General features: G+C 48.0%; 1 protein-coding gene across 1 annotated transcript in view; it reads left to right on the forward strand.

Moving 5' to 3' along the window:
• The window catches only part of TPRG1 (tumor protein p63 regulated 1), a 66015-nt gene that overhangs the window by 38228 nt on the left and 5246 nt on the right, over positions 1 to 22541 (forward strand). The window contains exon 5 of the mRNA XM_084847803.1: positions 16691 to 16844. Within this exon, the coding sequence (XP_084703929.1) occupies positions 16691 to 16844 (154 nt within the window). The remainder of the gene's footprint in view (positions 1 to 16690; positions 16845 to 22541) is intronic.

A 22541-nucleotide genomic window follows, 5' to 3' on the forward strand; every position in this document is an offset into this window, starting at 1 on the left:
GTCACGAAGAGTCGGACACGACTGAACGACTGAACAACAACAATATAATAACATAGCCTATGGACACATAGACTTAGGCACAAGATTCATGACTCTATTTTGCATATAAGTCTATGGGCACATCCTCCCGATCGTCTTTTTTTTTTTTTTTAAGACATGGCAATCAGCAGGGACAGGGAGGAGGCGAATGGCTCTGGCTGGCAGGAGGGAAGGTAAGTGGCCCCCAAGCCAGTTTCCCCCCACCCCCGGAATCCGAGCGGAGCAGAACCACTCTGGAGGATTCCAGGGCGGGAGGAACGGATCGCCTCCCCCCACCATGGATTCCCCACCGGAACAGACGGTGGGGAATCCATACACCCCTACAATAACCCTGGTCAGATCTTCATTCCACACAGAGACCAGGGACTCGACAGGGTCGGCGGCAGCACCAGCCAAGAAACCCCCCCCAAGGCATTTTGGAATTGCAATTTGGAATTGCATCAGTCTTCGGGGGTGGACCATCTTAATTGTCCGCCACCTGTGGAGGTGGGTAGTAGCCACGATACTAGCCATGACCAGAGAGTGATCCGTCCATGACAATGTGGAGACAGATAGAACGTCCACCCATGGATCATTCTCCTGATTGGAGCAGATGATCAAATCGAGCATGTGACCAGCTTCATGTGTTGGCCCCTTGACCACCTAGGACAGGCTCATGGTTGTCATGGTTGCCATGAACTGCTGGGCTGCACCTGGCAAGCTGGACCTGAGGGGGATGTTGAAGTTGCCCAGGACTAAAAGCCTGGGTGACTCCAACACCAGCTCCGAGAAAAGTTCTGTGAGCTCAGTTAGGGACCCTGTTAGGTAGCGAGGTGGCCAGTACACTAACAGAATCCGCAATCTGTTCCTAGTCCCGAGGCTAAGGTATACACACTCGATGTGATCCAGTGTGCCCATACAGGCCCGCTTATCTCCCCCAGCCAAGTCTCCATAATGCATGCCAGGTCAGCCTTTTCAGCCAAGATTAAATCATGGATGGTTGCGATCTTATTCTGGACTGACCTGGCATTGCAAAGGAGCAGGCAAAGATTCTGTGGGTGGCTTGGCCCGCTCCCCAAGGTACCTAGGCTGACAGGGCAACCAGAAGGCCAGATAGGTGCAATGTACCTGCCCTCCCTTCTCCTATGAATTTTTGTTCTGCCAGCACCATATCTCCCCATGCCCCCCCCCACACTGTTCTTGCCTACCCTACACACGTAATGCTGATGTTGGCTCAGAGAAGACATCAAATGCAGCAACATTCAGCAGAACAAAACAGTCAAGCCAAACATCCCATCTCTCACCTGGAATGTACACCTAATACTCCCCACCCATCTCTCACCTGGGGGGCGGGGAGCACAATTCAATACTAGCAGGGTCTCACCCCGGGGTATAAAATCACTTCCCTCTCACCTCAGCAGGGTCTCACCTTCCCTCAAAATAATAAAGAGCCTAACTGGAAAACAAACAAAACTAACTGCATCATCATACAGTGCCAAACAAAGAACCAGTCCCTATGTCCATCCCTCCTGGTCAGGCAAAGCTATCATAACCAGCTAGTATAATTTAACGAAGTGTCTTGTGCCATCTCAAAGACTAACAAATGTATTCTGGCATAAGCTTTCACAGACTATAGACCACTTCATCAGATACATAGAGTATTATGGAGAGTTTCAGGTTTATATACAGTTAGGGATGTCACGGGAGTCTGGCTAGGGCTCAAAGCCTGGCGAGAAATTGTTGCCTTGGCCCCCCAGACACCAGTCCATGAATCCCCGTGGTTGCCTGGCTTGGTGTGCACCAAGCTGGACAGGCATGTGGCTGCCCACTTCCTCAGGGAGCCTCCATTTTGTGAGAATTGGCAGCTCATCCTTGTTTGCAAATGTCCATCTGAGCAAATGGCAGCCATAAACAGCCCATTTATGCAAGATTACAGGAGTAAATGGATTCCTGCACTGAGCAGGGGGTTGGACTCGATGGTCTTGTAGGCCCCTTCCAACCTTACTATTCTATGATGCTATGAAACGGGCCATTTACACCTATAATCTTTCATAAATGGTCCCTTTATAGCTGCCATTTGTGCAGATGGACATTGACAAACAAGGGCGAGCCACCATTTCTTCACAAAATGGCAGCTCAGCGAGGAAGTGGGCGGCCACGTGCCACTCACCAGGCACTTGCGGACCGCCCAGCTGAGTCCATGGCACAGCGAACATGGGTGGGTGGCTGGCTGAGGTCCAGTGAGCAGCATGTGACCTGGAGCCTGCTGAGTTTGACCATGCCTACGTGCAATACGTGTGGTGCTGGTGTGGAGGAATTGTAAACAGTGAGGTCAGAGAAGGACATTAAATGCAGTATGATAAAAACAACAACACCTTTATCCCGATTCAAGCCTCTGGTGACAGAATGAAACTGCTTATGAATTCTAACTCTGCCCTCTCATAGAATCATAGAATAGTAGGGTTGGAAGGGGCCTATGAGACCATCGAGTCCAGCCCCCTGCTCAGTGCAGGAATAGAGGTCAGAGCATCCCTGGCAGATGGCTGCCCAGCCTCGTCTTGAATGCCTCCAGTGTGGGAGAGCCCACCGCCTCCCTAGGGAATGGGTTCCATTGTCGCATTGCTGTAACAGTCAGGAGGTTTTTCCTGATGTTCAGCCAGAACCTGGCTCCCTGTAACTTGAGTCCATTATTCTGTGTCCTGCACTCTGGCATGATCGAGAAGAGATCCTGGCCTTCCTCTCTGCGACAGCCTTTCAAGTATTTGAAGAGCGCTATCTATCTCCCCTCAGTCTTCTTTTCTCAAGGCTAAACATGCCCAGGCCTTTCAGTCTCTCCTCACTAGGGATGTATGGATCCCCTTACCTGGGGTCCATGGGAGGGTCCGCAGGCCGGGGGAGGTGATCCTCTTCCCCCCCCCCGGAATCCTCCCCAGCCGGCTGTGCTCCGTGGGGAGTCCGCGGAGCCGCCGGCCAGCTCCGTCCACTGCCAGACTTCCGGCCGCGGCCGGTCTGTGGATGCAAATGGCGTCTGGTGTAGCGGACACCATTTGCGTCCCTGCCATTGGCCATGATTGGCTATGTAAATATTTATGTAGCCTATCACGGCCAACAGCAGGGACACAAATGGCGTCCACTACGCCATTTGTGTCCCTGCTCTTTGCCATGATAGGCTACATAAATATTTACATAGCCAATCACGGCCAATGGCAGGGACGTAAATGGCATCCGCTATGCCAGACACCATTTTGTTCCGCAGCCCAGCAGCGGATGGCTGTGGAACAAACACGGTGACCTGGACCAGCTGCTGCCAGGTAGGTTCCGTCCCGGGGGGATTTCGGGGGGGTTGCGGGGGCGTAGTCTGTTCCGCCATGGACTCCGGGGTGCCGGATTCCAAAGAATCCAGCCTCATTGGAGTATGTGGCAGATTTTGTCTGCCATCCCTACTTCTCACAGGGCTTTGTTTCCAGGCCCCTGATCATCTCTGTTGCCCTCCTCTGAACCCTCTCCAGCTTGTCTGCATCCTTCTTAAAGTGCAGTGCCCAGAACTGGACACAATACTCCAGATGAGGCCTAACCAGTGCCGAGTAGAGGGGAACTAGTACTTTATGTAATCTCTCTTTGAAATTTCTTTACTCTACACTACAGTGGCTGCTTTAAGGTAAGTGACAGAGTGTCCTGGAAGGCTGAAGTGATCTCCCACTGGTTTTTGAATATTGCCATCTCCAATGTCAGATTTGTGTCAATTTATTCTTTCCCATAGAGACTGATCTGTTTGCCCTATGTAGAATTCAAAGATGGCCAGAGATAAGAATGAGAGATGGCTGAGTTAGAATTCATCAACAGGTTTAATTCTGTCACCAGGGCCTTGAATCAGGAAAAAAGAGGTTTTATCTCTTCCCCAGGCTCTGCCCTCAGTTGCAATGTTGTGCATGCCATGGCAGAGTTTCGGAACACCCTCTGAAGGAGGAGAGGTCTCCACATAGGTACTGGTCTGGTGCTAGGGAATTGGCTGTTTTCTATGCCGTTGAGAGGAGAGTGCTTGCCACGTTGGCAAAGGAGTGGTTGCTGCAGGCAGATCACGAATGGGAATCGCCTATTAAAACTGAGAATTATCTATGAAGAATAATTGGAGAGGTTTGAAAGTCAGAAAGCGGTGGGAGCTTGGTACCACCCATTATTCCACAGATGTGGCCATGGTGTTCCAGAAGAGCCATAACACTGCCGGGCCATGAGCTCATGTGCTTAAGGGAGGGTGGGTGAGTCTCCACTGATTTTCGGACAGGCCATTTGGCAAGGCAGCTTTCCATCGCCACCACTGAGTTTCACTCCATCTTTCAGCAGGTGGCACTCTTTCCTCTGAAGAGAGTTGGGATGGATTGGACATCCCAAAGGGAAATTCCCATGGTAGAGAATGATCGTGCTGTCAGGGGTTACTTCCAGGCAGCATGTACAACAACCAGTTTCCCCTTGATTTGTCCTTGAGGATTGCACGGCTCTAAATATTCACCCCAGAGAGGGAGAGGGAGAATATTCTAAACCTGGGGATCATTTGCTGGCTGAGATCCTTCTGCATGTTGGAAGGGATGCAGGATTCTTATCCTTACACAACCCAATACTGTAAGGTTGCCTTAAGCTGCCACCCCAAGGAATCCTGAATCAACAGTCCAAGAGTCCTCACCTGCCCACCCCAGTCCTGTGTGACAGCCTTCCCAAACCTGGCATACTCCAGATGTGTAGGACCGCAACTCCCTGCATTTCCAGCCAGCATGACCAATGGCTGGCTGGGGATTATGGGAGTTGCGGTCCAACACATCTGGAGGGCACTGGGTTGGGAAGCCTGCAGTATGGCATCATCAGAGATTCGAGGAGGGTGGCAACCGTCAGAGTGAACCCTATTTCATGGCCCAGCTTAGAACTTCAAGTGTCCCCCAAGTATTGGGAAGGGCCCACAGCTGGATGGTAGAGCACATGCTTTAGTCCCCCACCCACCCCCAGTGCCAGTCTCCAGATACTCCTGTTAAAAGCAGCCCAGGGAGCAAGGATGGGGAAGTCCACACTCTGCCTGAGACTTTAGAGCAGAGGTAGCCTCCAGAAGTTGCTGGACGGCAACTTCCATCAACCCTAGTCAGCAATGGTGAAGGAGGATTGGAGCTGCAGTCCAACAACATCTGGAGAACCACACAATGCCCACCCCTCTCTTTGTCACCTGCTGCCAGTCCAAGTAGTCTTTGTGAAGATTGTCAGGCCAATGGTCTGATTCTAGATGACACATGTTCCAGGGATGGGCCAACAAGCAACATTTGAGACAGCCAGGATTCACTGAATATCGTCTCGCCACTTGTTTTGTACTTGATTCCTGTTTGCGTCTGTGATCGCTGCTTGCTCTGGGCACATGGGAAACCTGTGCAAAGTGTGCAGCGATTGAATGGGAGATTTGCACAAGTTCCTCCAAAACTGTGCAAATTTCATAACTTGCACAACTTTCCTCCATAGACTAAAGTGAAGCTGATTCAGTCTATGGAGGAAATTTGCACAAGTTAGGACATTTGCACAAATTGAACTAGGGATCAGAAACGAGACAAACGTGAGCACATGTTTGACAGTTTAGGAATATTTTCGTTATGGACATGTGCTCGTGCTTGCACTTGGAGCTTCAAACAGAGCATTTTGTGAGCAAACATGAAAATCTCATGCATCCCTAACATATTCACCTATTCAGAAGAGAAGCAGTGTGTGCACAGGCAAAAGGCTCCAGATTCGATCTCTGCCATCTTCAGGTAGAGTTCGGAAAAAAGAAACCCTCCTGCCTAAAACGCTAGAGAGCCCTTGCTGCCAGTCAGTGTCAGCAATACTGGGCTAGCTGGCCCAAGAGTCTGACAGTATAAGGCAGCTTCGTAACCTGTGAGCAAACCAGCAATGAGCCTTGTTTGTGAGATGTTTGATATGTTGCATCCGAATGGCAATTCCAAAAGAGAGATCTGAATTCTCCCAAATGCAGTAGGTTTCCATATCAGCTGTAGCCAAATATCCTCTCCACCTTACTTCCTATTAATGCCAGTGCCCCCCTGAGGTGGTCTCTTTGCTTGGGACATTTTGATCAGTGTTTTGTTCCAGGAGTGATGGGTGGTGGAGGAATCTGAGTTGATGGGAAAGGGGAGAGGGCAGCATCTGATGATGATTCAACTTCATGATGATTCAGGGATCTGCTCTTCTGTCAGTTGTGGCACGGGGCGGGGTGATGGTGTAGCTGGGATGTCCTGGATTGGCTGTGCCCTTCTAAACATGTTTGGTCTTGATTGTCAAGTCAATGTAAATCTCCGAGCAGAGGGAAGGAGCTGCTGTCACATTGAAAGGGAAAATGCATCTGGAAGCCAATTTTGTGGGTTGGTGCTGGATGGATTGTGTTTTTTCATCTTCTTCCTGATTGCAAATTAAAAACAAAGAAAAAGAAAAACCCCAACCCAAGATCTCAAATGATGATCTAGTTAAATACCCTCCTTGCTTGTTCCAGGCAGCACTTGAGTCATGTTGATTATTTAGGGTGTGCATTCTGTGCCTTCAGGGGATTGGTGTGTTCCTACCAGCCCAGCCCAGGCAGAAGAAATACCAAATAAGTCCCCTGGGGATGTCTGACTGCAGCTCTCTTCCTTTATACCTGGCAGGAGGCATGCCCCCCCCTCCGCGGTGCAGGACACAGCCTTTCGAATCGATGCTGATGGCCTGAGCTTTTTGCCAGCTCTGTCTGGTGGGGAAAAGCTGCTGTTGTTGCTGTTGTGTTTAATCAGATGGACATCTAACAATCACCCACTCTCACCCTCTCTTCCCCACCCCTGCGGAAGGCACCTCCCTCCAGCCATGCAGGACTTATGGAAGGTGCCCGGGCGGGTGTTGAAGAGTTGTTGTTGGGCAGCCATTCAGCATGCTCCACGCCCCTTGTACATGGGAACCTCCCTGCTGCTGGGTCAGGCTAGCTGGGGATGCTGGGATTTGTAGTTCAAAACATCTGGAGGGCACCAGTTTGGGGAGAGCTGGACCAGCTACAACACGGGGGGCCTTTCTCAGCCCTGGTACCTGAGATCCCTTTTCAACTGGAGAGGCCAAGGGTTGTCCCTGGGACCTTCTGCATGGCAAAGTGGGCTCCCTACCCTAAGCCCTCCTCTGCTAATCCACGCATGTCTTGTTTTATTTTAAACCACAGGAAATACATGGTCAGGAATGCAAGCTCTGTTGCAGAATTCAGCTTTCTCCCAGTCTGGTGCCCTCCGGATGTGTCCGGCTAATCTTCTGTCACCTCTGTGCTGGAAATGGAGGATGGGGGTTGCAGTCCAACACATCTAAAGGGCAGCAGGTTGGGTAAGGGTGGCACAATTCCAAACTGGCTGATACTGCTTCAGCCCAAAAAATAGCCACTGTTCATTAATAACCAACCTCCCCCATTATGGGCAAAACACGACAACCTCCATCCTTGCATTACCTGCAACCTTTCCAACGTTCAGTGTGAGAAACAGCACTCTTCCCATTCCTTTGCTGTCCTAGGAGATTTGCAACAAGGCCTTGAGAGGCATCTTGCAGAGGGGAGGAGGACATCTACATAGTTCCGCAATAGCACGCAGGATTGGCATGTACACAGTCCCAGGTTTGATTCCCAGGATCTCTAGTCAGACCTGAGATCCTGTAGAGCCAATGGCCATCAGGACAGACATGGGCCAACGGTCTGACTCGATATTAGGCACTTCCTTAGACTAGATGCTGCTGATCTGAGCGCACTTTCATTTAAATCGGGAGTGGTGCAGGGACGTGCGGCAAACAGTGGTAGATTGACTTGGTGAAGGTTTCTTTGAGACTCTAGACTTGCATCCCCACTCTCTCCAGATTACAACAGCCCATGTCATTAATTCACTCCATTCATTCATTTATTACACTTCTATACTGCCGATAGCCAGAGTTCTCCTGGAGGTTTACAAAGATTAAAAACCTTAAAATACAGTATTATACATAGTATGAAAACCATTTACATACGAACTTATAAACAGGCAGTGCATGCACTCACACACGTACACACACACCCCTAACAATTTTAACAATCAACCATCAGAAATCCAGGACCTGAAATAAAAACCTTATCATATGCTGCCCAATTCCTGTGAACAGAGGAAGGTCTTAACCTGGCACCGAAAAGATAACAATGTTGGTACCAGGCGGGTCTCGCTGGGGAGATTGTTCCATAATTGGGGGGGGGCACCACCAAGAAGTCCCTCTCCCTTATTGTCACCTTCTGATCTTCCCTCGGAGGAGGTACCTGGAGGAGGGTCTTAGATACTGAGCATAGTATATGTGTAGGTTCCTGCCAGGAGAGGCTCTCTGTCAGGTATTGCGATCCTGAGCTGTGTAAGGCTTTATCGGTCAAAACCAGCACCTTGAACTGGGCTCAAAAGGACACAGGCAACCAGTGCAAGCAGCCAGAATCAGTGTTATATGTTCAGACTTACTTGTCCCTATTATCAATCTGGTCTCTGCATTTTGCAGAAGCAGCAGCTTCTGAACCATCTTTAAAGGCAGCCCCATGTAGAGCACATTGCAGTAATCTAACCTGGAGGTTAACAGAGCATGGATGACTGATGCCAGGTTATTCCTGTCCAGATAGGGGCATAGCTGGGCCACCAGCTGAAATTGGAGGAAGGCACTGCATGCCTCTGAGGCCACCTGAGCCTCAAGTGTCCAATTGGATCATATCTAGTGATGCCACCAAATTTTGTAATTAGTCAGCTCTTTGGTCACACTTTGCTTGTTCGTAAAGCTTTTTTTTTTTTTAACGAGCTGGACTGGCATTTTATGAATTTGCAGTTATGTTTGGAATTGATCACAAGCTTCTGAGCCTGCACAGTCTGTATATGAACAACGCGATTTCCACGCATGTGCTGAGCTGGTTGAATTAACGCTTTCTCTCTCTTTTTTTGCTCATGGTAAACTGTGATGACATCACATTTCTCCCTTACTCTCGTTGGATCAGATCTGGGTTCTTGTTGACCTTAGAGTACTTTGTTTTGTTTTGTTTTGTAAGTGAACACACACTTTACTTACTGCTGGGGTAGGTGCAGTGTTTCTAAGAAAGGCCATGCAAAAACAGCCCATCAGGGACAGGGTACATAACATGGTGATGCATGATGTCATGATGCACTTTGCATTTCCAAACTTCAGCTCCCAAGATGCACTTTGATATTGCGCATGCACAAAAGCTTGTATATGTGTAACAAGAGTACATTTTAGAACTCTCATCCGAGCTGGGTGAGTTTGTTATTATCCAAGGAAATAATGAATTCACCTGGGGTAGGTTTGCCTTTCACTAATCATATTATCTCCCAGTAATTTATTTTACGTATGTATGTATGTATGTATGTATGTATTAAATGTATTAATCACTCATCTAGCTGGTCACCCAGCCACTCTGGGCGATGTACAATAATAAAAACAGTTTAAAACAATACAATTCTACATTAAAAACATCATATTTCTAAAATTACCCTAACCCACCCCAAATGCCTGCCTGAACAACCAAGTTTTTAATGCATGGCAGAAGCTCATTAAAGAGGGGGCATGGCAGAGTTCCCTAGGGAGGGAGGTCCACAGAGTGGGGGCCACCACGGAGAATGTGATTGCACCAAGATTTTTGCTACCACAGGAGGACAATCGCTTTTATGCATCATTACCTTGGATGTGACTTGAGCACGCTCCGGGAGAGAGCGCAGGACAGGAAGGCCTGGCGTGCTGTGGTCCATGGGGTCACAAAGAGTCAGACATGACTGAACGACTGAACAACAACAACCACCTTGGATGTGGGGAGATAGACACATATATATGAAGTACGGAAAGAAATGGAAGCTGCTGGAAATGGTGCATGTCATGCAGCAATGTTAAGAATTTCTCTGAGCTCAACTGGAAGGAAAGCAGAAAGGAATGCAGGATACAGTGAACCCACATCAGCAAGACAGAATGCGGGGAAATTGCTCAACCCAATCACCATCTCTGCGATTGCTTATGAGTGTCTTGAACAATCCTGGTCTTATACAATGGCCAGGCTGCAAAGACACACAATCACAGAGAGAGATTCCTCTTGGCCTTGGGACTCGCAACTTCCCTCCCAATAATCTAGCAAAGCCATGTTAATTAGTAGCTGTTGATATTAATTTGCTTAACTTCCAAACCCCTTTGTTTACTTATAGTTGCCTGTTAGAAACCCTCCTAAAGCATCTTGCAGTCACAGGAATATACAGATGCTGGGCACTGGGCAGAAACCATGCAAACCCCCAGCCTGAAATGCTTTCCCTAAGTGAGTTATCTCCTGAAATCATGTGAGTAATTAAGAGGACACAAAGGAGAGACTCGAAAATCCTGATGGGATTATCACAGCCAAGCAGCAGCAGGGCATTGTCTGCAATGCTGCCTTTAGGGTCGACAACAGCAGCAGTAGCAACAGAGCCTACAGGAATGACACACTTGGCTCCTTATTAGGAGAGGGGATATCTATCTTGGATAGTCACCAGTCAGACCAGAGCTGGTTATTGTGAATTTTCCCATAACTATGTTGAGGATGCACTAATGAAACAGAAATGGGAATTCCTAGAGGAGAGGCTTGTGGGGGCCGAGATAATGATTATCAGCACCATTGGCCAAATCAGAATCTCAAGAGCTCCTAGAACCATGCACCATCAGCTTCAGCAGCACTAGGCCGACTTCCAACTACTCCTTTTCAGACCCTGTTTTAGCCCATTGGATGGATTCCCACTGACAGTAGTATTATCTGGACTGAAGCCTAACAGGGCTCTAGAACAGCGGTGGGGAACCAGGGGTGAGGGGAATCTGATCTCAATGGCCATGCCACCTTTCACAACTACCAATTGTCTGATGGTTTTCCTGGCTTTTGTACAATGTGTTCCCAAATCTAAAAGGTTGGCGTGCCTCTCCTAAGGCTCAGTGACTGGCAGGAAGAGCTTCAAGCTAAAATATGCTGGCATTTGGAACATTTTGTTCCCTGTTCCCTGTTCCCTTTTGTCTTTGGCCCCACCCATCACTGGAATGTGGCCCCCGAGAGCTTCTCTAAAATTCAATTCAGCCCCCGGGTGGAAAGAGGTTCCCCACCCCTGGTCTAGAATCTGGGACATATCAGACAGACATTTAGCATGAGCACCTGCCTGCACACCCCTCACTCAGCTCCGGTCAACCAAAGAAAATATGGGCAGACCAGCCAGGAAGCCTCCTAACAGCTATAGGCCAGAATAGGCCATGTGCTACTCCTTAGCCACTATAAAAACTGCCAAGTCAGGTTTGCTCACTGGGCTGTGTCACGGGGAGATAATGCTGCTCTTGGGAGGTTCTTTGTGATTGTACACTCTCTCTTTGTGCCTCTCTGCCTCTCTCTCAAAAGAAACTAGGGCTACCAGGCTTGACCATGCATCCATCCAGGTCTGAGGGGAGGCTTGGCAAGGTGATCTTTGGTGCGCCTCCTTTCTCCTATATCAATGGGGGACCAGCCATGGATTTACCTGGTGGTAGCAGAAGTGGGCAGCCATTTTTATTTCCCACAATGCCCAGGAGCATCCAATACAGCTTTGCCTTGGAGCACTGTTGGAGACTAACATGGCCACCCATCACTGTTCCCACCAGGTAAGCCCAAAGCTTGGGGCTCAGAGCAGCCATCCATGCTGGAGGGCCCGGAACGGGTGATGGGGCTCCAGTAGCTTCTAATGCCATCTCTCTCTCAATCTCTCTCTCTCCCACCCACCCCCCCCCATTTTATTTACAAACCCTTAACTCAAGGATTAATGCAATTTACCTCTCTGGAGCAACTCCTGTTCATTTCCGCAAGACCTAAGCCAGAGAGACCTCCAGTGAGTTATACCTCATAGCTTAGATCCATCTACCTCCTGCTTAACTGCCTCAAGTATCACCTGAAACCCACTCCCCAAAGCAGCCACTTCACCTTACCTCATGGCAGGCATGTATCTGTAAAAATGGCTGCCGCACAAAGACAAACATGGCACCTAGGCCAAGAAGTAAGTCCTTGGGTACCTGGGGTTGGGTAAAGCCAAAGGGCTTGTTTTTAATTCTTGGCAGGTATGAAAATGGAGGATGGAAAGTATATCATCTCATTATAGACACAGCACCAATATGGAGGTGGTGTCAGTTCCGGTATGGGGAGAGGAGAAAGATTGTGGAGAGGAAATTAGGCCTGCCCAGGATATGTTGGGCTTGTGAGTCCCTCGGGCTTCATTAATTCCAGCTTTGTCTCTCTCTGAGGGGGAAAAATACCCTCTTCAAAAGCATGAATAACATCTCACTAAGTCGCTAGTAAAGCTCTCTCTTCATTTCCCACTTTGATTTTGTGATGGTACTTATGTTGCCTTGTAAACTGGGCCACTAAGCACTGTAATTATCATTTTTTCTGGCTGCGTCGCTTGGCGGGTGTAACCTCCGTAGCATCTCTCAGAGTTTTATCGCCCCAGAAGGTGGAATCTATGCATGAGAAAAGGGGTGGGGGGAGAGAGAAGTAAGAAAATTTAAGAATTACCACTTATTAACCAAAAGAGACTAAAGACAAAACCATGAAAACTGTAATTGTGGCATTTAGTGCTGATTCCAATTCTGCAGATTTCTCTTTCTGGATTCCGAGATTAGCATATCTATTAAAATGTAATATGTCTCAGGTATCTCGGTTTTTCCGTACACACTGTGCACATTTGGAAATCCTGATTGGAGAATCATGGAGTATTTGGTACATAGAGAAGCATATTTCAGATTGCCCAGTATTCTGACAATGCAACAGCTATGTACTCCGCAATATAGCTCAAGCTCAGCTCCTTTGCCAGCTTTGCCTGTGCTTTGCCACATAGCTGAGCTCCTCGGTGGTCTCTACAAAGTTACATTGTGCAGGTTAATATTTTTTGGACTGCTGTGGCAGCTCTTGTCTTAATGCAGAGGGTGCAGGGTTGAGTGGTCCTATGAGTTTGACCATTTTGTTTTCCAAGTGCACAACCAAGAACAAATAGTTAACCTGGTTAGGCCTGAAGCTTTGGGGAAGGTTTTGATTGGGAGCCAGGTGACTCCCTGGAACATATAAAGGCAGCACCTGCTTTGGGGGGTTGGAACAGCTTGAGGCCATGGATAGAATGGTAAACATGCTCAGAAAAGAGGAAGAAAGAACACCTCTTTTAGCCTGATTCAGTGCCAGCGTCTAAGGGGACTGCCTTGTCATTATGGAAAAGGCTTCACCTGATGTCATTCAAATCAGCAAACCTCACCAGCACTCACTTGCCCACCAAGGTGCCAACTTTCCACTTCCTTTGTGTCAACAGTACATAAACAAATATGGAGAGCAGAGGTCTGTGTTGCTGGGAATGGACAGCCTTTGTGTGTGTTTTCTTGGGCTTTCCATTCCTCCGCCTTTTCAAAGGCCTGCCCTGTGTCAATTTCTGCTCTGCCTCCGTGTTTGCTCTCCTTTTCTTTTGGTGTACTTACATGCCCAGCCTCCTGAGCAAGAACAAGTGTCTGTGTTTCCTTGTAAATCTTGGCGTGCCGCCTCGGGCTACATTTTTAATTCGCTCTCTGAGGTTTGAGAGGAGGAGGAGGAGAGACTCAAGCAGACAAAGAGGACAGAAGCCTTCTTTCGTCAATGGGACTGTTTCCTTGGGCCTCCTGGAGCTCTAGGTTGGGGAATAAACATTTGCAAGAATAATGTGCAGGACTTGGGGGGTGATTGGTGAAGGAAGGACCTCTGCAGAGAAGGAAATGTGTTCTTGGTGACCCTATTTCTCTGATGAGTCTATTCGATTTTAATTTCCACTTTAATGACTTCTCTTTTGTGGGCCATTATTGCCTCCAGTACATTTGTCCGTGGCTCAGTAGTTGTGCCCATTCTTGTCAACAGCAAAGGTGCTGATGTTGCATTTGGAATCTCAGAGGACACAGCCCAGGGACTGATCACATGCAAGGCCCTTTCTGCTGAGTCAGACTCAGAACATTAGTCTGTCTAGCCCAGTGTTATCTATACTGACCAGCTGTGTGTCTCGAAGGAAGCAGTCCTGCTGCCTGAAGAGATGAGGAAGTGAACTTGGGTGGATTTAGGTGGAGAGGTCAGGAGGTGAACTTCAGGATCCTAAGGACATAAGAAAAGTCCAGATGGATCAGACCAGGGGTCCATCTAGCCCAGCATTCTGTTCACACAGTGGCCAACGAGCCACCCGTGGGAAACCCACAAGAAGGACATGAGTGCAACAGCACCCTTCTATATCCAAAGGTTGTGTTCCACCACTGAACTGTGATTCATGCAGAAAGATTCTTGTTCATCCACAGAGACCATAAATAAGACACATTACTTCAGTTTTAAAAAGCCTGCACTGGCTGCCTATTCATGTCTGGGCCCAATTCAAGGTCGCTTTAAAAAGGGTATTGAACCTGAGGCACATGGGCCAAGGGTCTTTTGAGATTCCAGCACCCCTGTTGTACTCCAGCCTGATGCCCTCCAGATGTGACGGAATACAGTTCTCATTATCTGTTGTAGTCCAACATATCTAGAGAGTACCAACTTGGGAAAACTTCAGAATATACGAAGGGAGAGCGTCTTGAGTCTTGAAGTGCTCCATTTTGGGATCTAGCAAGGGAGCAGGAGAAGTCTCTCTGTCTTGTTTTGCTTTCCATCTGTCTATAGAGCCAGGTGCTTTCTGAACAGAAAAGCCAGCCCTTGAGCATTCTTTGTCCCTGCAGTGCCTTTGCTTTCCCTGTTTCAGAAGTTGGGACCCTGGGATGGAGTCGTGTGTTTAATGATCACTGCAGGGAGGGAGAAATGGGGATTTATTTAATTTTCACAGACAATACAAACTCAAGCCAGAGTTTTGGCACCCACAGCAGAGGTGTTTAGGAGGCTTTCAGTAATTATATTTGAAATGGGAAACCTGATCTTTTTGTCTTTCCCCCCCATATGTCTAATCTGTCTCTTTTTAAAGATTAGAGTGTTCTAAAGAAAAATTTAAAAAGCAGCAGCAATTGTTTTCAAAGTGTACCTACTAATACATTTTTTTTAAAAGACAGGCAATCTCCCCCCCCCCCCCCGCTCTGTACACACTTTAAACCAACAGTTGAGTCTGGTTCCTTCAGATTTGTGAGTTCCCATAATGTCTTCTCAAATGCCAGCAACTCAGACATTCAGTGTATCCAGTCACTACTAGTAACTTCACAACCCCCTCATCTCAAGATGGTGTCTGTCTCACCTAGCTATGGATCCAGCTGGCAGTTTGGGGAAGATCTATTTTTGGGGCCCAATTTGAGGGTCCCATGAAGTGCTCTGATGTGGGGCCTTCAGGTCCGCTTGGTGTGCCCACTAAGCCTGCCAGGGCCTTGATGATGCCTCCAAGCTGGCGATGCATATCCTGACATAGATCGGGGTCTCCACAAAGCAGAGGTGGGGAGCAGTGATGCAGGTTGGAGGGTGGAGGGCTCAAATTCTCCCATGCATTTGTGTTGTTTCCAGGAGAGATGAACATCACGGGGTCTTCCACCTTGGACATACTGTACCTGTGTGGGAGCTGAGGCCTCCCATCCCTCCTGGCATGGATTGTGATGATTAATGTAACTTTGCAGAGTACCAAGATCAAGTGCATTTTGTGGGATGGGTGGTAGGAGCAGGATGGCCACTTGTGAATCACCTCAAAAGTGGACAAAAGAGGACACTGATTGACGTTCAGTGTGCATAAAGGTGCAATCCTATGCACGTTTAGATAGAAAAAAAGTCCTACAACTTCCAGCACTCCCCAGCCAGCATTTTAAAAAATGTATTAGTAGGTACACTTTGAAAACAATTGCTGCTGCTTTTTAATTTTTTTCTTTAGAACACTCTAATCTTTAAAAAGAGACAGATTAGATGTATGGGGAGGGGGAGACAAAAAGATCAGGTTTCCCATTTCAAGTATAATTATAGAAAGCATGGCTGGCTGGGGAATGCTGGGAGTTGTAGGACTTTTTCTGTCTAAACATGCATAGGATTGTGCCCTAAGCTAATTTCTATGTATAGATACAACTTTAGAAATAATCATTAAAAATTAAATAGAAATATAGTACATCTCAACACAATGTGGAAGACTGTGACCGGACCAAGTGCCCTGTGTGCCTTGCTTGCTCAGTCTGCTGTCCAGGTGCTGTTGGTTGGCTACTTCAAGACCTTTTAGCTCTTCTATCTGATGGCTCTGCATCTCTATATTGGACTTGGTCTGGACATTCCTTCAAACAGAGAACACTTTCAAAATAGAGGATGGTCCTCTGGCAGCCCTTCAAATAGAGGACTGCCCTCTATAAAAGAGGACACATGGCCACCCTATCCCTGTTCCCTCCTGCAGCTCCTCTTTACTGGTGCAGCTACAAAGGAGAGCAGTGAGTGAGGGCATCTCCCACAGAACCTCCACTAAGAAGTGAACATGTTCCCCAAAGGTCTCACACAACATGAGTGGTGTAACCTACTCCTGAGACAATTCCCTTCCACCACCTGTGGGGTATTTCCATATCAGTACCATCTCATGGCTTCTCTGGAGTCCCACAGACCTCGGGTCCATGTTCCACCAGCAGAGTCCCTACCTCTCTGGCTGGCTGCTAAAAAATGTCTCACCTGTTGAAATGTTTTGCTTTTTAGGAGAGAAGGACAAGGCCTGCGGATCTTCTGGGACAAACTGCGAGAACCAACATTCCTGTCACGGTGGAACCCCTGGTCCACAGATGTTCCTTACACAACATTCACAGAACATCCAGTGAAGAACATCAGCCAGAGGTTTAGCACCATCTGTCAGGTGGGCTGTAGGAGGACAAGTTAACAAGATGATGGTAAAATGGTGGGGGCTGGGGGAGTAGGAAGGTATAGTTAACAAATACCCCATTTTTTAACTCCCATGATTACCCTAAGGTAAAGTATTAATTTGGTTATACCTGTTGGCTTTGGGGTTATGTCCTGGGTAATTTCAGGCAAATCAAGGGACAGTTACTTACTGCTCATAATGTGACTTTTAGGACTTCTTCTGCTATTCACAGAGTCTTGGTGTTTTGTTTTTTTAAAAAAGTTAACAACAACATCAATATTACTTCTATCCCGCATGTCCAATAAGGAGCTCAGGAGAACAGAGATGGTCACCATGCCATCTTATCTTTAGAACAGCCCCTTCCCTCAGCTGCTTTTGGTAGAGCTGCACAAATTGTGGCTGTAATTTGCACAAATATCTATTTGTGCAAATTATGGCAGACACACACACACACACAGCAAAAAGTCTTTGGAATTTGGGGAAAACCTTCAGCTCAGCTCACAAATGCAGGCCAGTCAGACATGCTGCAGAACTCTGATGAGCCCCAAAAGGGCCAGATGGTGACAGACATCCCTAGTCTTGGATCTTTCTTATTGATTGTTTAAAAATTACTTAGATATATATGTGCCTGTCCGTGTGTTGTTTATGTATATGCTTATATGTAAACGGGTTTTTATATTATGTATATCTTTGTAAACCACCCAGAGAGCTTTGGCTATTGGGTGGTATAGAAATGTAGTAAAAGAATGAATGACTAGAGGACCCCTTCAAACAGAGGACTGTCCTGTGTAAAAGAGGACACATGGCCATCCTACAGAGCATGCATGCATATATATAGACAAGGCCTGCCAAAAAATTGCAAAATGGAAAAACATGGGGGAGATGGGGGGGCTGCAGTAGAGGTGGTGGGTGTCAGGTGATCATGGTGTGAAACTGAGATTATTCAATACTGGAATCCTTGTCCCTTAATGTAAACAGGAAGTGAGCAGTAAGCGCTTCCCTCTCCCTGTGGAGTGAAACATGAACTCCGCAGCCGAGGATTTCAAACCACACTTGTTCAGGTCATAAACAATATTTTCTCCTCCCCAAATTATCTCCCCATCTGCACTCCTGCTGATAAAATGTTAGTAATTGGATCCCCTTGTGGAAAATACATTCAGAGCAAGCGGGGAGTTGTTTGTTCGTCTCAAAGCCCTTTCATCCAGCTCTGGGGAACATTTGAGCGTTGTCCCTTTTTAGTTTTTCTTCTTCGTCTCATGTGTGTAGTGGTGGTGTGAGGTGTGTTGGTGCGGGGGGAGCAGAAGAGTTTCTTTTGCTTTAATGGGATGGGAAGGATTTCTTGCACAAGTGATTTCCAACAAAACATCCGATTCAGAAAGAATGAAATCTGTTCATGCTTCAAGTGATGAAGGAACTGTTAAGAATCTAGCAGACTCCAAGGGCAAGCAGTACCATTTCTGGTATTCTGGGCACACCCCCTAACATAATCTTCCCCTACATGGCAGTTAACCCCCCCCGGGGGGGGGAATACTTTTCCCATTGGTTTGGGATGATCTGGGACAGGGTGCAAATGAATGGAAGAGTTTATTTCATTTGAGGTTATTTGGATGAGCAATTAATTAGGGTTGTGCACTGGAGCCAAATTCCGAGCCAAAGCAGGGTGCTTTGGGCCACTTCAAGCTGCACTTGCAATGGCTCATAATTGGCCCCAGAGCAACCTGAAGCAGGTCAGGTCACTACAAAGTGCTTGGGCGTGCTTCACAGCGATCCTGAAGCCCAGCTGCTCAACTGCTCCTCCCCCCAGCTGTGCCCTCCCACCCCCCAGCTTTCCAAGCCCACTGCTCCATACCTGGACCCTCAGGATGCATGCTGGCAGCTGGCAGTCTCTTGGAGGGAGTCACCATTGCGACTCCCTCTAGCTCTCTGTGCAAATGGCGTCCATAAGGTTGCTTATGTCTGTAACGTTACGTAGATGAATACATTTACACCCCCATTTACACAAGATTCAGTTTCTGGAAAGAGAGGACGTCACCAAAATGGCGACTCTCTTGAAGAGGCCAATGTTGTGCATCCCAATATCCTCTTTCCCATAGTGGCGAAACTGCCTCTGATACTGGAGGTGATATATAGTCATCATGACTAGTCACCACCGATAACTTGATCCTCCATGAATGTGTCTAGGGCCTAGGCAATTTAAGCTGCTGGCCATCACCATATCTTTTGCAGTGAATTCTGTGGTTTGCCTTGCTGCCTGTGTACTGTGTGAACAAGGACTTCCTTTTATCTGTCCTGAATCTCCTACTATTCAGCTCCATTGAATGACCATGGGTTCTGGTATTATGAAAGAGCGTATACACCTCTCTCTATCCGCTTTCTCCACACATCACTTAATTTTACATCTCTGTCATGCTCCCCTTACTCACATTTTTTTTCTAAACTAAAAAGCCCATGATAGCCTTTCTTCGTAGGGGAGTTGCCCCAGCACCTTGATCATTTTTCTTTCCCCTTTCTGCGCTTTTCCCAACTCTACAATATCCTTTTTTAGGTATGAAGTTAGGATTTTTTGCCCCACTTTAGATGTGAAAATGAACTGGAAGTGAATGCAAATTCAATTTAGATTGAATTTCATTTGTGTTTTATTGCCCAGTCACCCAGTTTGGGAAGGTCCTTTTGGAGTTCCTGGCAATCCTTTTTAGTTTATACTGCCCTAAACTATTATTGTAGTTTTGAGTAACCCTCAGGCATTCTGGAGCTACTTGACCCTCTTGACTTTCCCTTTCAACTTTGTTTTACCAATCCCCTCATTTTAGAGAAGTTTCTTCTTTTGAATAAGGATGTCATGAGAATCCACTGGGGTGGGGGGAGGAGTTTTGACCCCACTTGCTGAATTGCTCTCCTGGACACCGCTTGCCAAACTGTGGAGTGCTCACAGACCCACTTGACAAGCACCCCGCAGCTTGGCAAGGGCCTGGCGGCTGCCCGTCCTTCCTAGCGATCCACCATTGTGTGCAACAATGGCGGCTCAGGGGCTTCCAGGTAGGTAATGTTGTGTAATTGCTGGCTTAAAGGCCTATTTACATGATATTACAGCTGTGAATGCAGCATTCACACCTGTCTTGTTGCATAGAAGGGGACTTTACAGCCTCCAAGTACGCAACATTACCTACCTGTAAGCTCCTGAGCCGCCATTATTGCGCACAACAGCGGATTGCTAGGGAGGACGGGCAGCCCTGCGGCCTTGCCGGGTGCTTGCCAGGCCATGCCGAAGCTAGTGTGGTGGTGCAAGGAGGGGTGGGCAGCAGCAGCGGCTTGGTGAGCACCTGATGAAGCCGGACATGGGTGAGTCTGTCCCTACTTTTGAAGTCAAATGTGATTGTGCTAGATTTCTTGGCAATTGTCCTCTGTGTGTGTGCGTGTGTGTGTGCATGCTCGCTGAACCTGATAGTACTGTGGCCACTGCTTCCAATTGGTTCAGTAACACTTACGCCTTGCACCAGGTTGTGGCAGCATTTAGGATTAATCCCAGGTTTTCCTCCCCTCTGGTCAGTTCCACAGCCAACTGTTCTGGAGCATAGTCATTTAAGGGTATCTAGAAATGTTACCTCTTTCATGACTAGAACATGCATTTAACCAGTCTATGTGATAGTAATTGAAATCACCCATTACTACAACACTTTGGATGTCTCCCTGATTTCATTTTCCATGTCAAGATCACCTTGACCTTTGTGGTCAGGGGGGTGATTGTGTTGCTATTAATAATTCCTGTTTGGATGCTCAGAAAATTTTTTTCACCCTCTTCCCCTAGAGATAATTCATCCTGATCCAGGATGCTCCCCAGCTCCTGTCAGCTTTTACACAGGGGTAGGGATGTATGAGACATTTGTCCCTGTTCTCAAATTGTGCAAACACGTCCCATTCACAACCCTGAACATGAGCAAAAGTGTAATTCTTGGGAAATTTTTGCAATTTCCGTAGCTTGTGTTTGAAAGTGCCCACTTCTGAAAATGCCCAGTTCCCCCCATGGATGAAAAGTGCACATTTGGGGTACATGCTTGGAAAAGCGTGCATTTTTTTTTCTGTTTGAAAATGTGCACTTTTCCTATTTGAAAAAAAAAATGCTCATGTTCGGGAGTGAGAACAAGGTGAGACAAGCAACAAGGTAGAAAGTTGAGAACCTCGATTAGCTCGAACGTCGCTCATTCTCCTATCCCCACCCAGGGGTCAGTTTAAAAGCTGCCCTGCCACCTTTTTTTAACGCTAAGCACCAGCAGTCTGGTGCCATTTTGGTTCAAGTGGAGCCTGTCCTTTTGTAAAGGCCCAGCTTGTCTCAAAACATTCCTTGTGCCTAACAGATCTGAGCTCCTCCTCTCTACACAGCTACACCCCTGTCTCATCCACAAATGGAGATGTCTCAGCTCCACCTGTCTGTCTTACCCTGCATGTGGAACAGGCAGTTTATGTACATGAGTGAATGGGGCTGTCAATGGTGTGTGTGTGTCTGTGTGAAAGGGCTCTGGGCAGGGACACTGGAGCCACATGCCAGCAGGGCTTGTTGTAGCACCGCCCACCTTGGGCTGTGGCTCCACCCACTGCTGGCATGCACTCCACATCCTGCTTGCCTGCATCCAACCTGGCCCTGGGGGTGGAAAAGGGGCCCCACTTACCGTTCTACTCTGGGGTCTGCTGGCGGGGGGAGGCGATCCGTCCCTCCCCCCAGAATCCTCCCCGGCCGGTTCTGCTCCATGGCAAGCCTGCGGAGCCACCAGCCAGGGCAGCCTGCAGCCGGATTTCCATCCGCTGCCGGGCTGCGGCTGCAAATGGCGTCCAGCGTAGGGCCCTTGGCCGTGATTGGCTATGTAAAAACTTACGTAGCCAATCAGAAAAAGAGTGGGGACGCCAGCTGCGGAAGGAAGAGGACGGACCCAGACCAGCCGGTGCCAGGTAGGGTCCGTCCCGACCAGGCTTAGCAGGGTGGCGGGGGGGCAGTCCGTTCCGCCACGGACTCCGGGGGGGCGGATTCTAAGGAATCCAGCCTCCTTGGAGTACGTGGCGGATTTCTCCGCCATCCCTACTCCTGTTGTAACGCTTTGGTCATAGAGGCCTTCCCCAGCTGCAGGCAGGCTGCTGCGTGGCTTGAGGTTTCACCCATTAACAACTCCATGGAATGACAACTCAGTCGGTGGTTTTGGCCCGTGCCCAGGCTGTGACTCATTACTGCCTGTGGTCAACAGCAGAATGACCACCAGATTTCCACCCAAAACAGGATTTCAAGGTGAATTTGGAGGCTCATTTCAAGGAGAGCAAACAGAAGTCTGATAAGAAGAGTGAGATTGGGGTGGGGTGGGGTGGGGCTGAAGGTGTCTGCACTTGTCCAGTGGTGGGCCCCTTGCTCCAGAACTCCCTCTCTCCAGAGGACATCTGCCTCTGTCCTTCCTTTCTATGGCTTAGAAAGCATCTGGAGGCTGTTTTTAAAAAAATCACACACCTTCCTCCAAGTGCTTTAAGAGATCCGTTCTATGCTGGACAGAACAGAGGCCTAAGAGAAGGAGAGCATGAGGCCATGGAAAAAGAGGATTACAGAACACAGGGGAGTGCTGGAAGGAGGGGTGCAGAAGGCAAGGTTTATGGGATGTAAGAACTGGGGAAATGTGCTGAACAGGCAGAGAGGAGGATGTGACTGCAACTGTGGGG

The sequence above is a fragment of the Heloderma suspectum genome, chromosome 3, assembly GCF_057233095.1.
Source record: "Heloderma suspectum isolate Gila_16-S chromosome 3, 16-S_ref, whole genome shotgun sequence".
NCBI lineage: Eukaryota > Metazoa > Chordata > Lepidosauria > Squamata > Helodermatidae > Heloderma > Heloderma suspectum.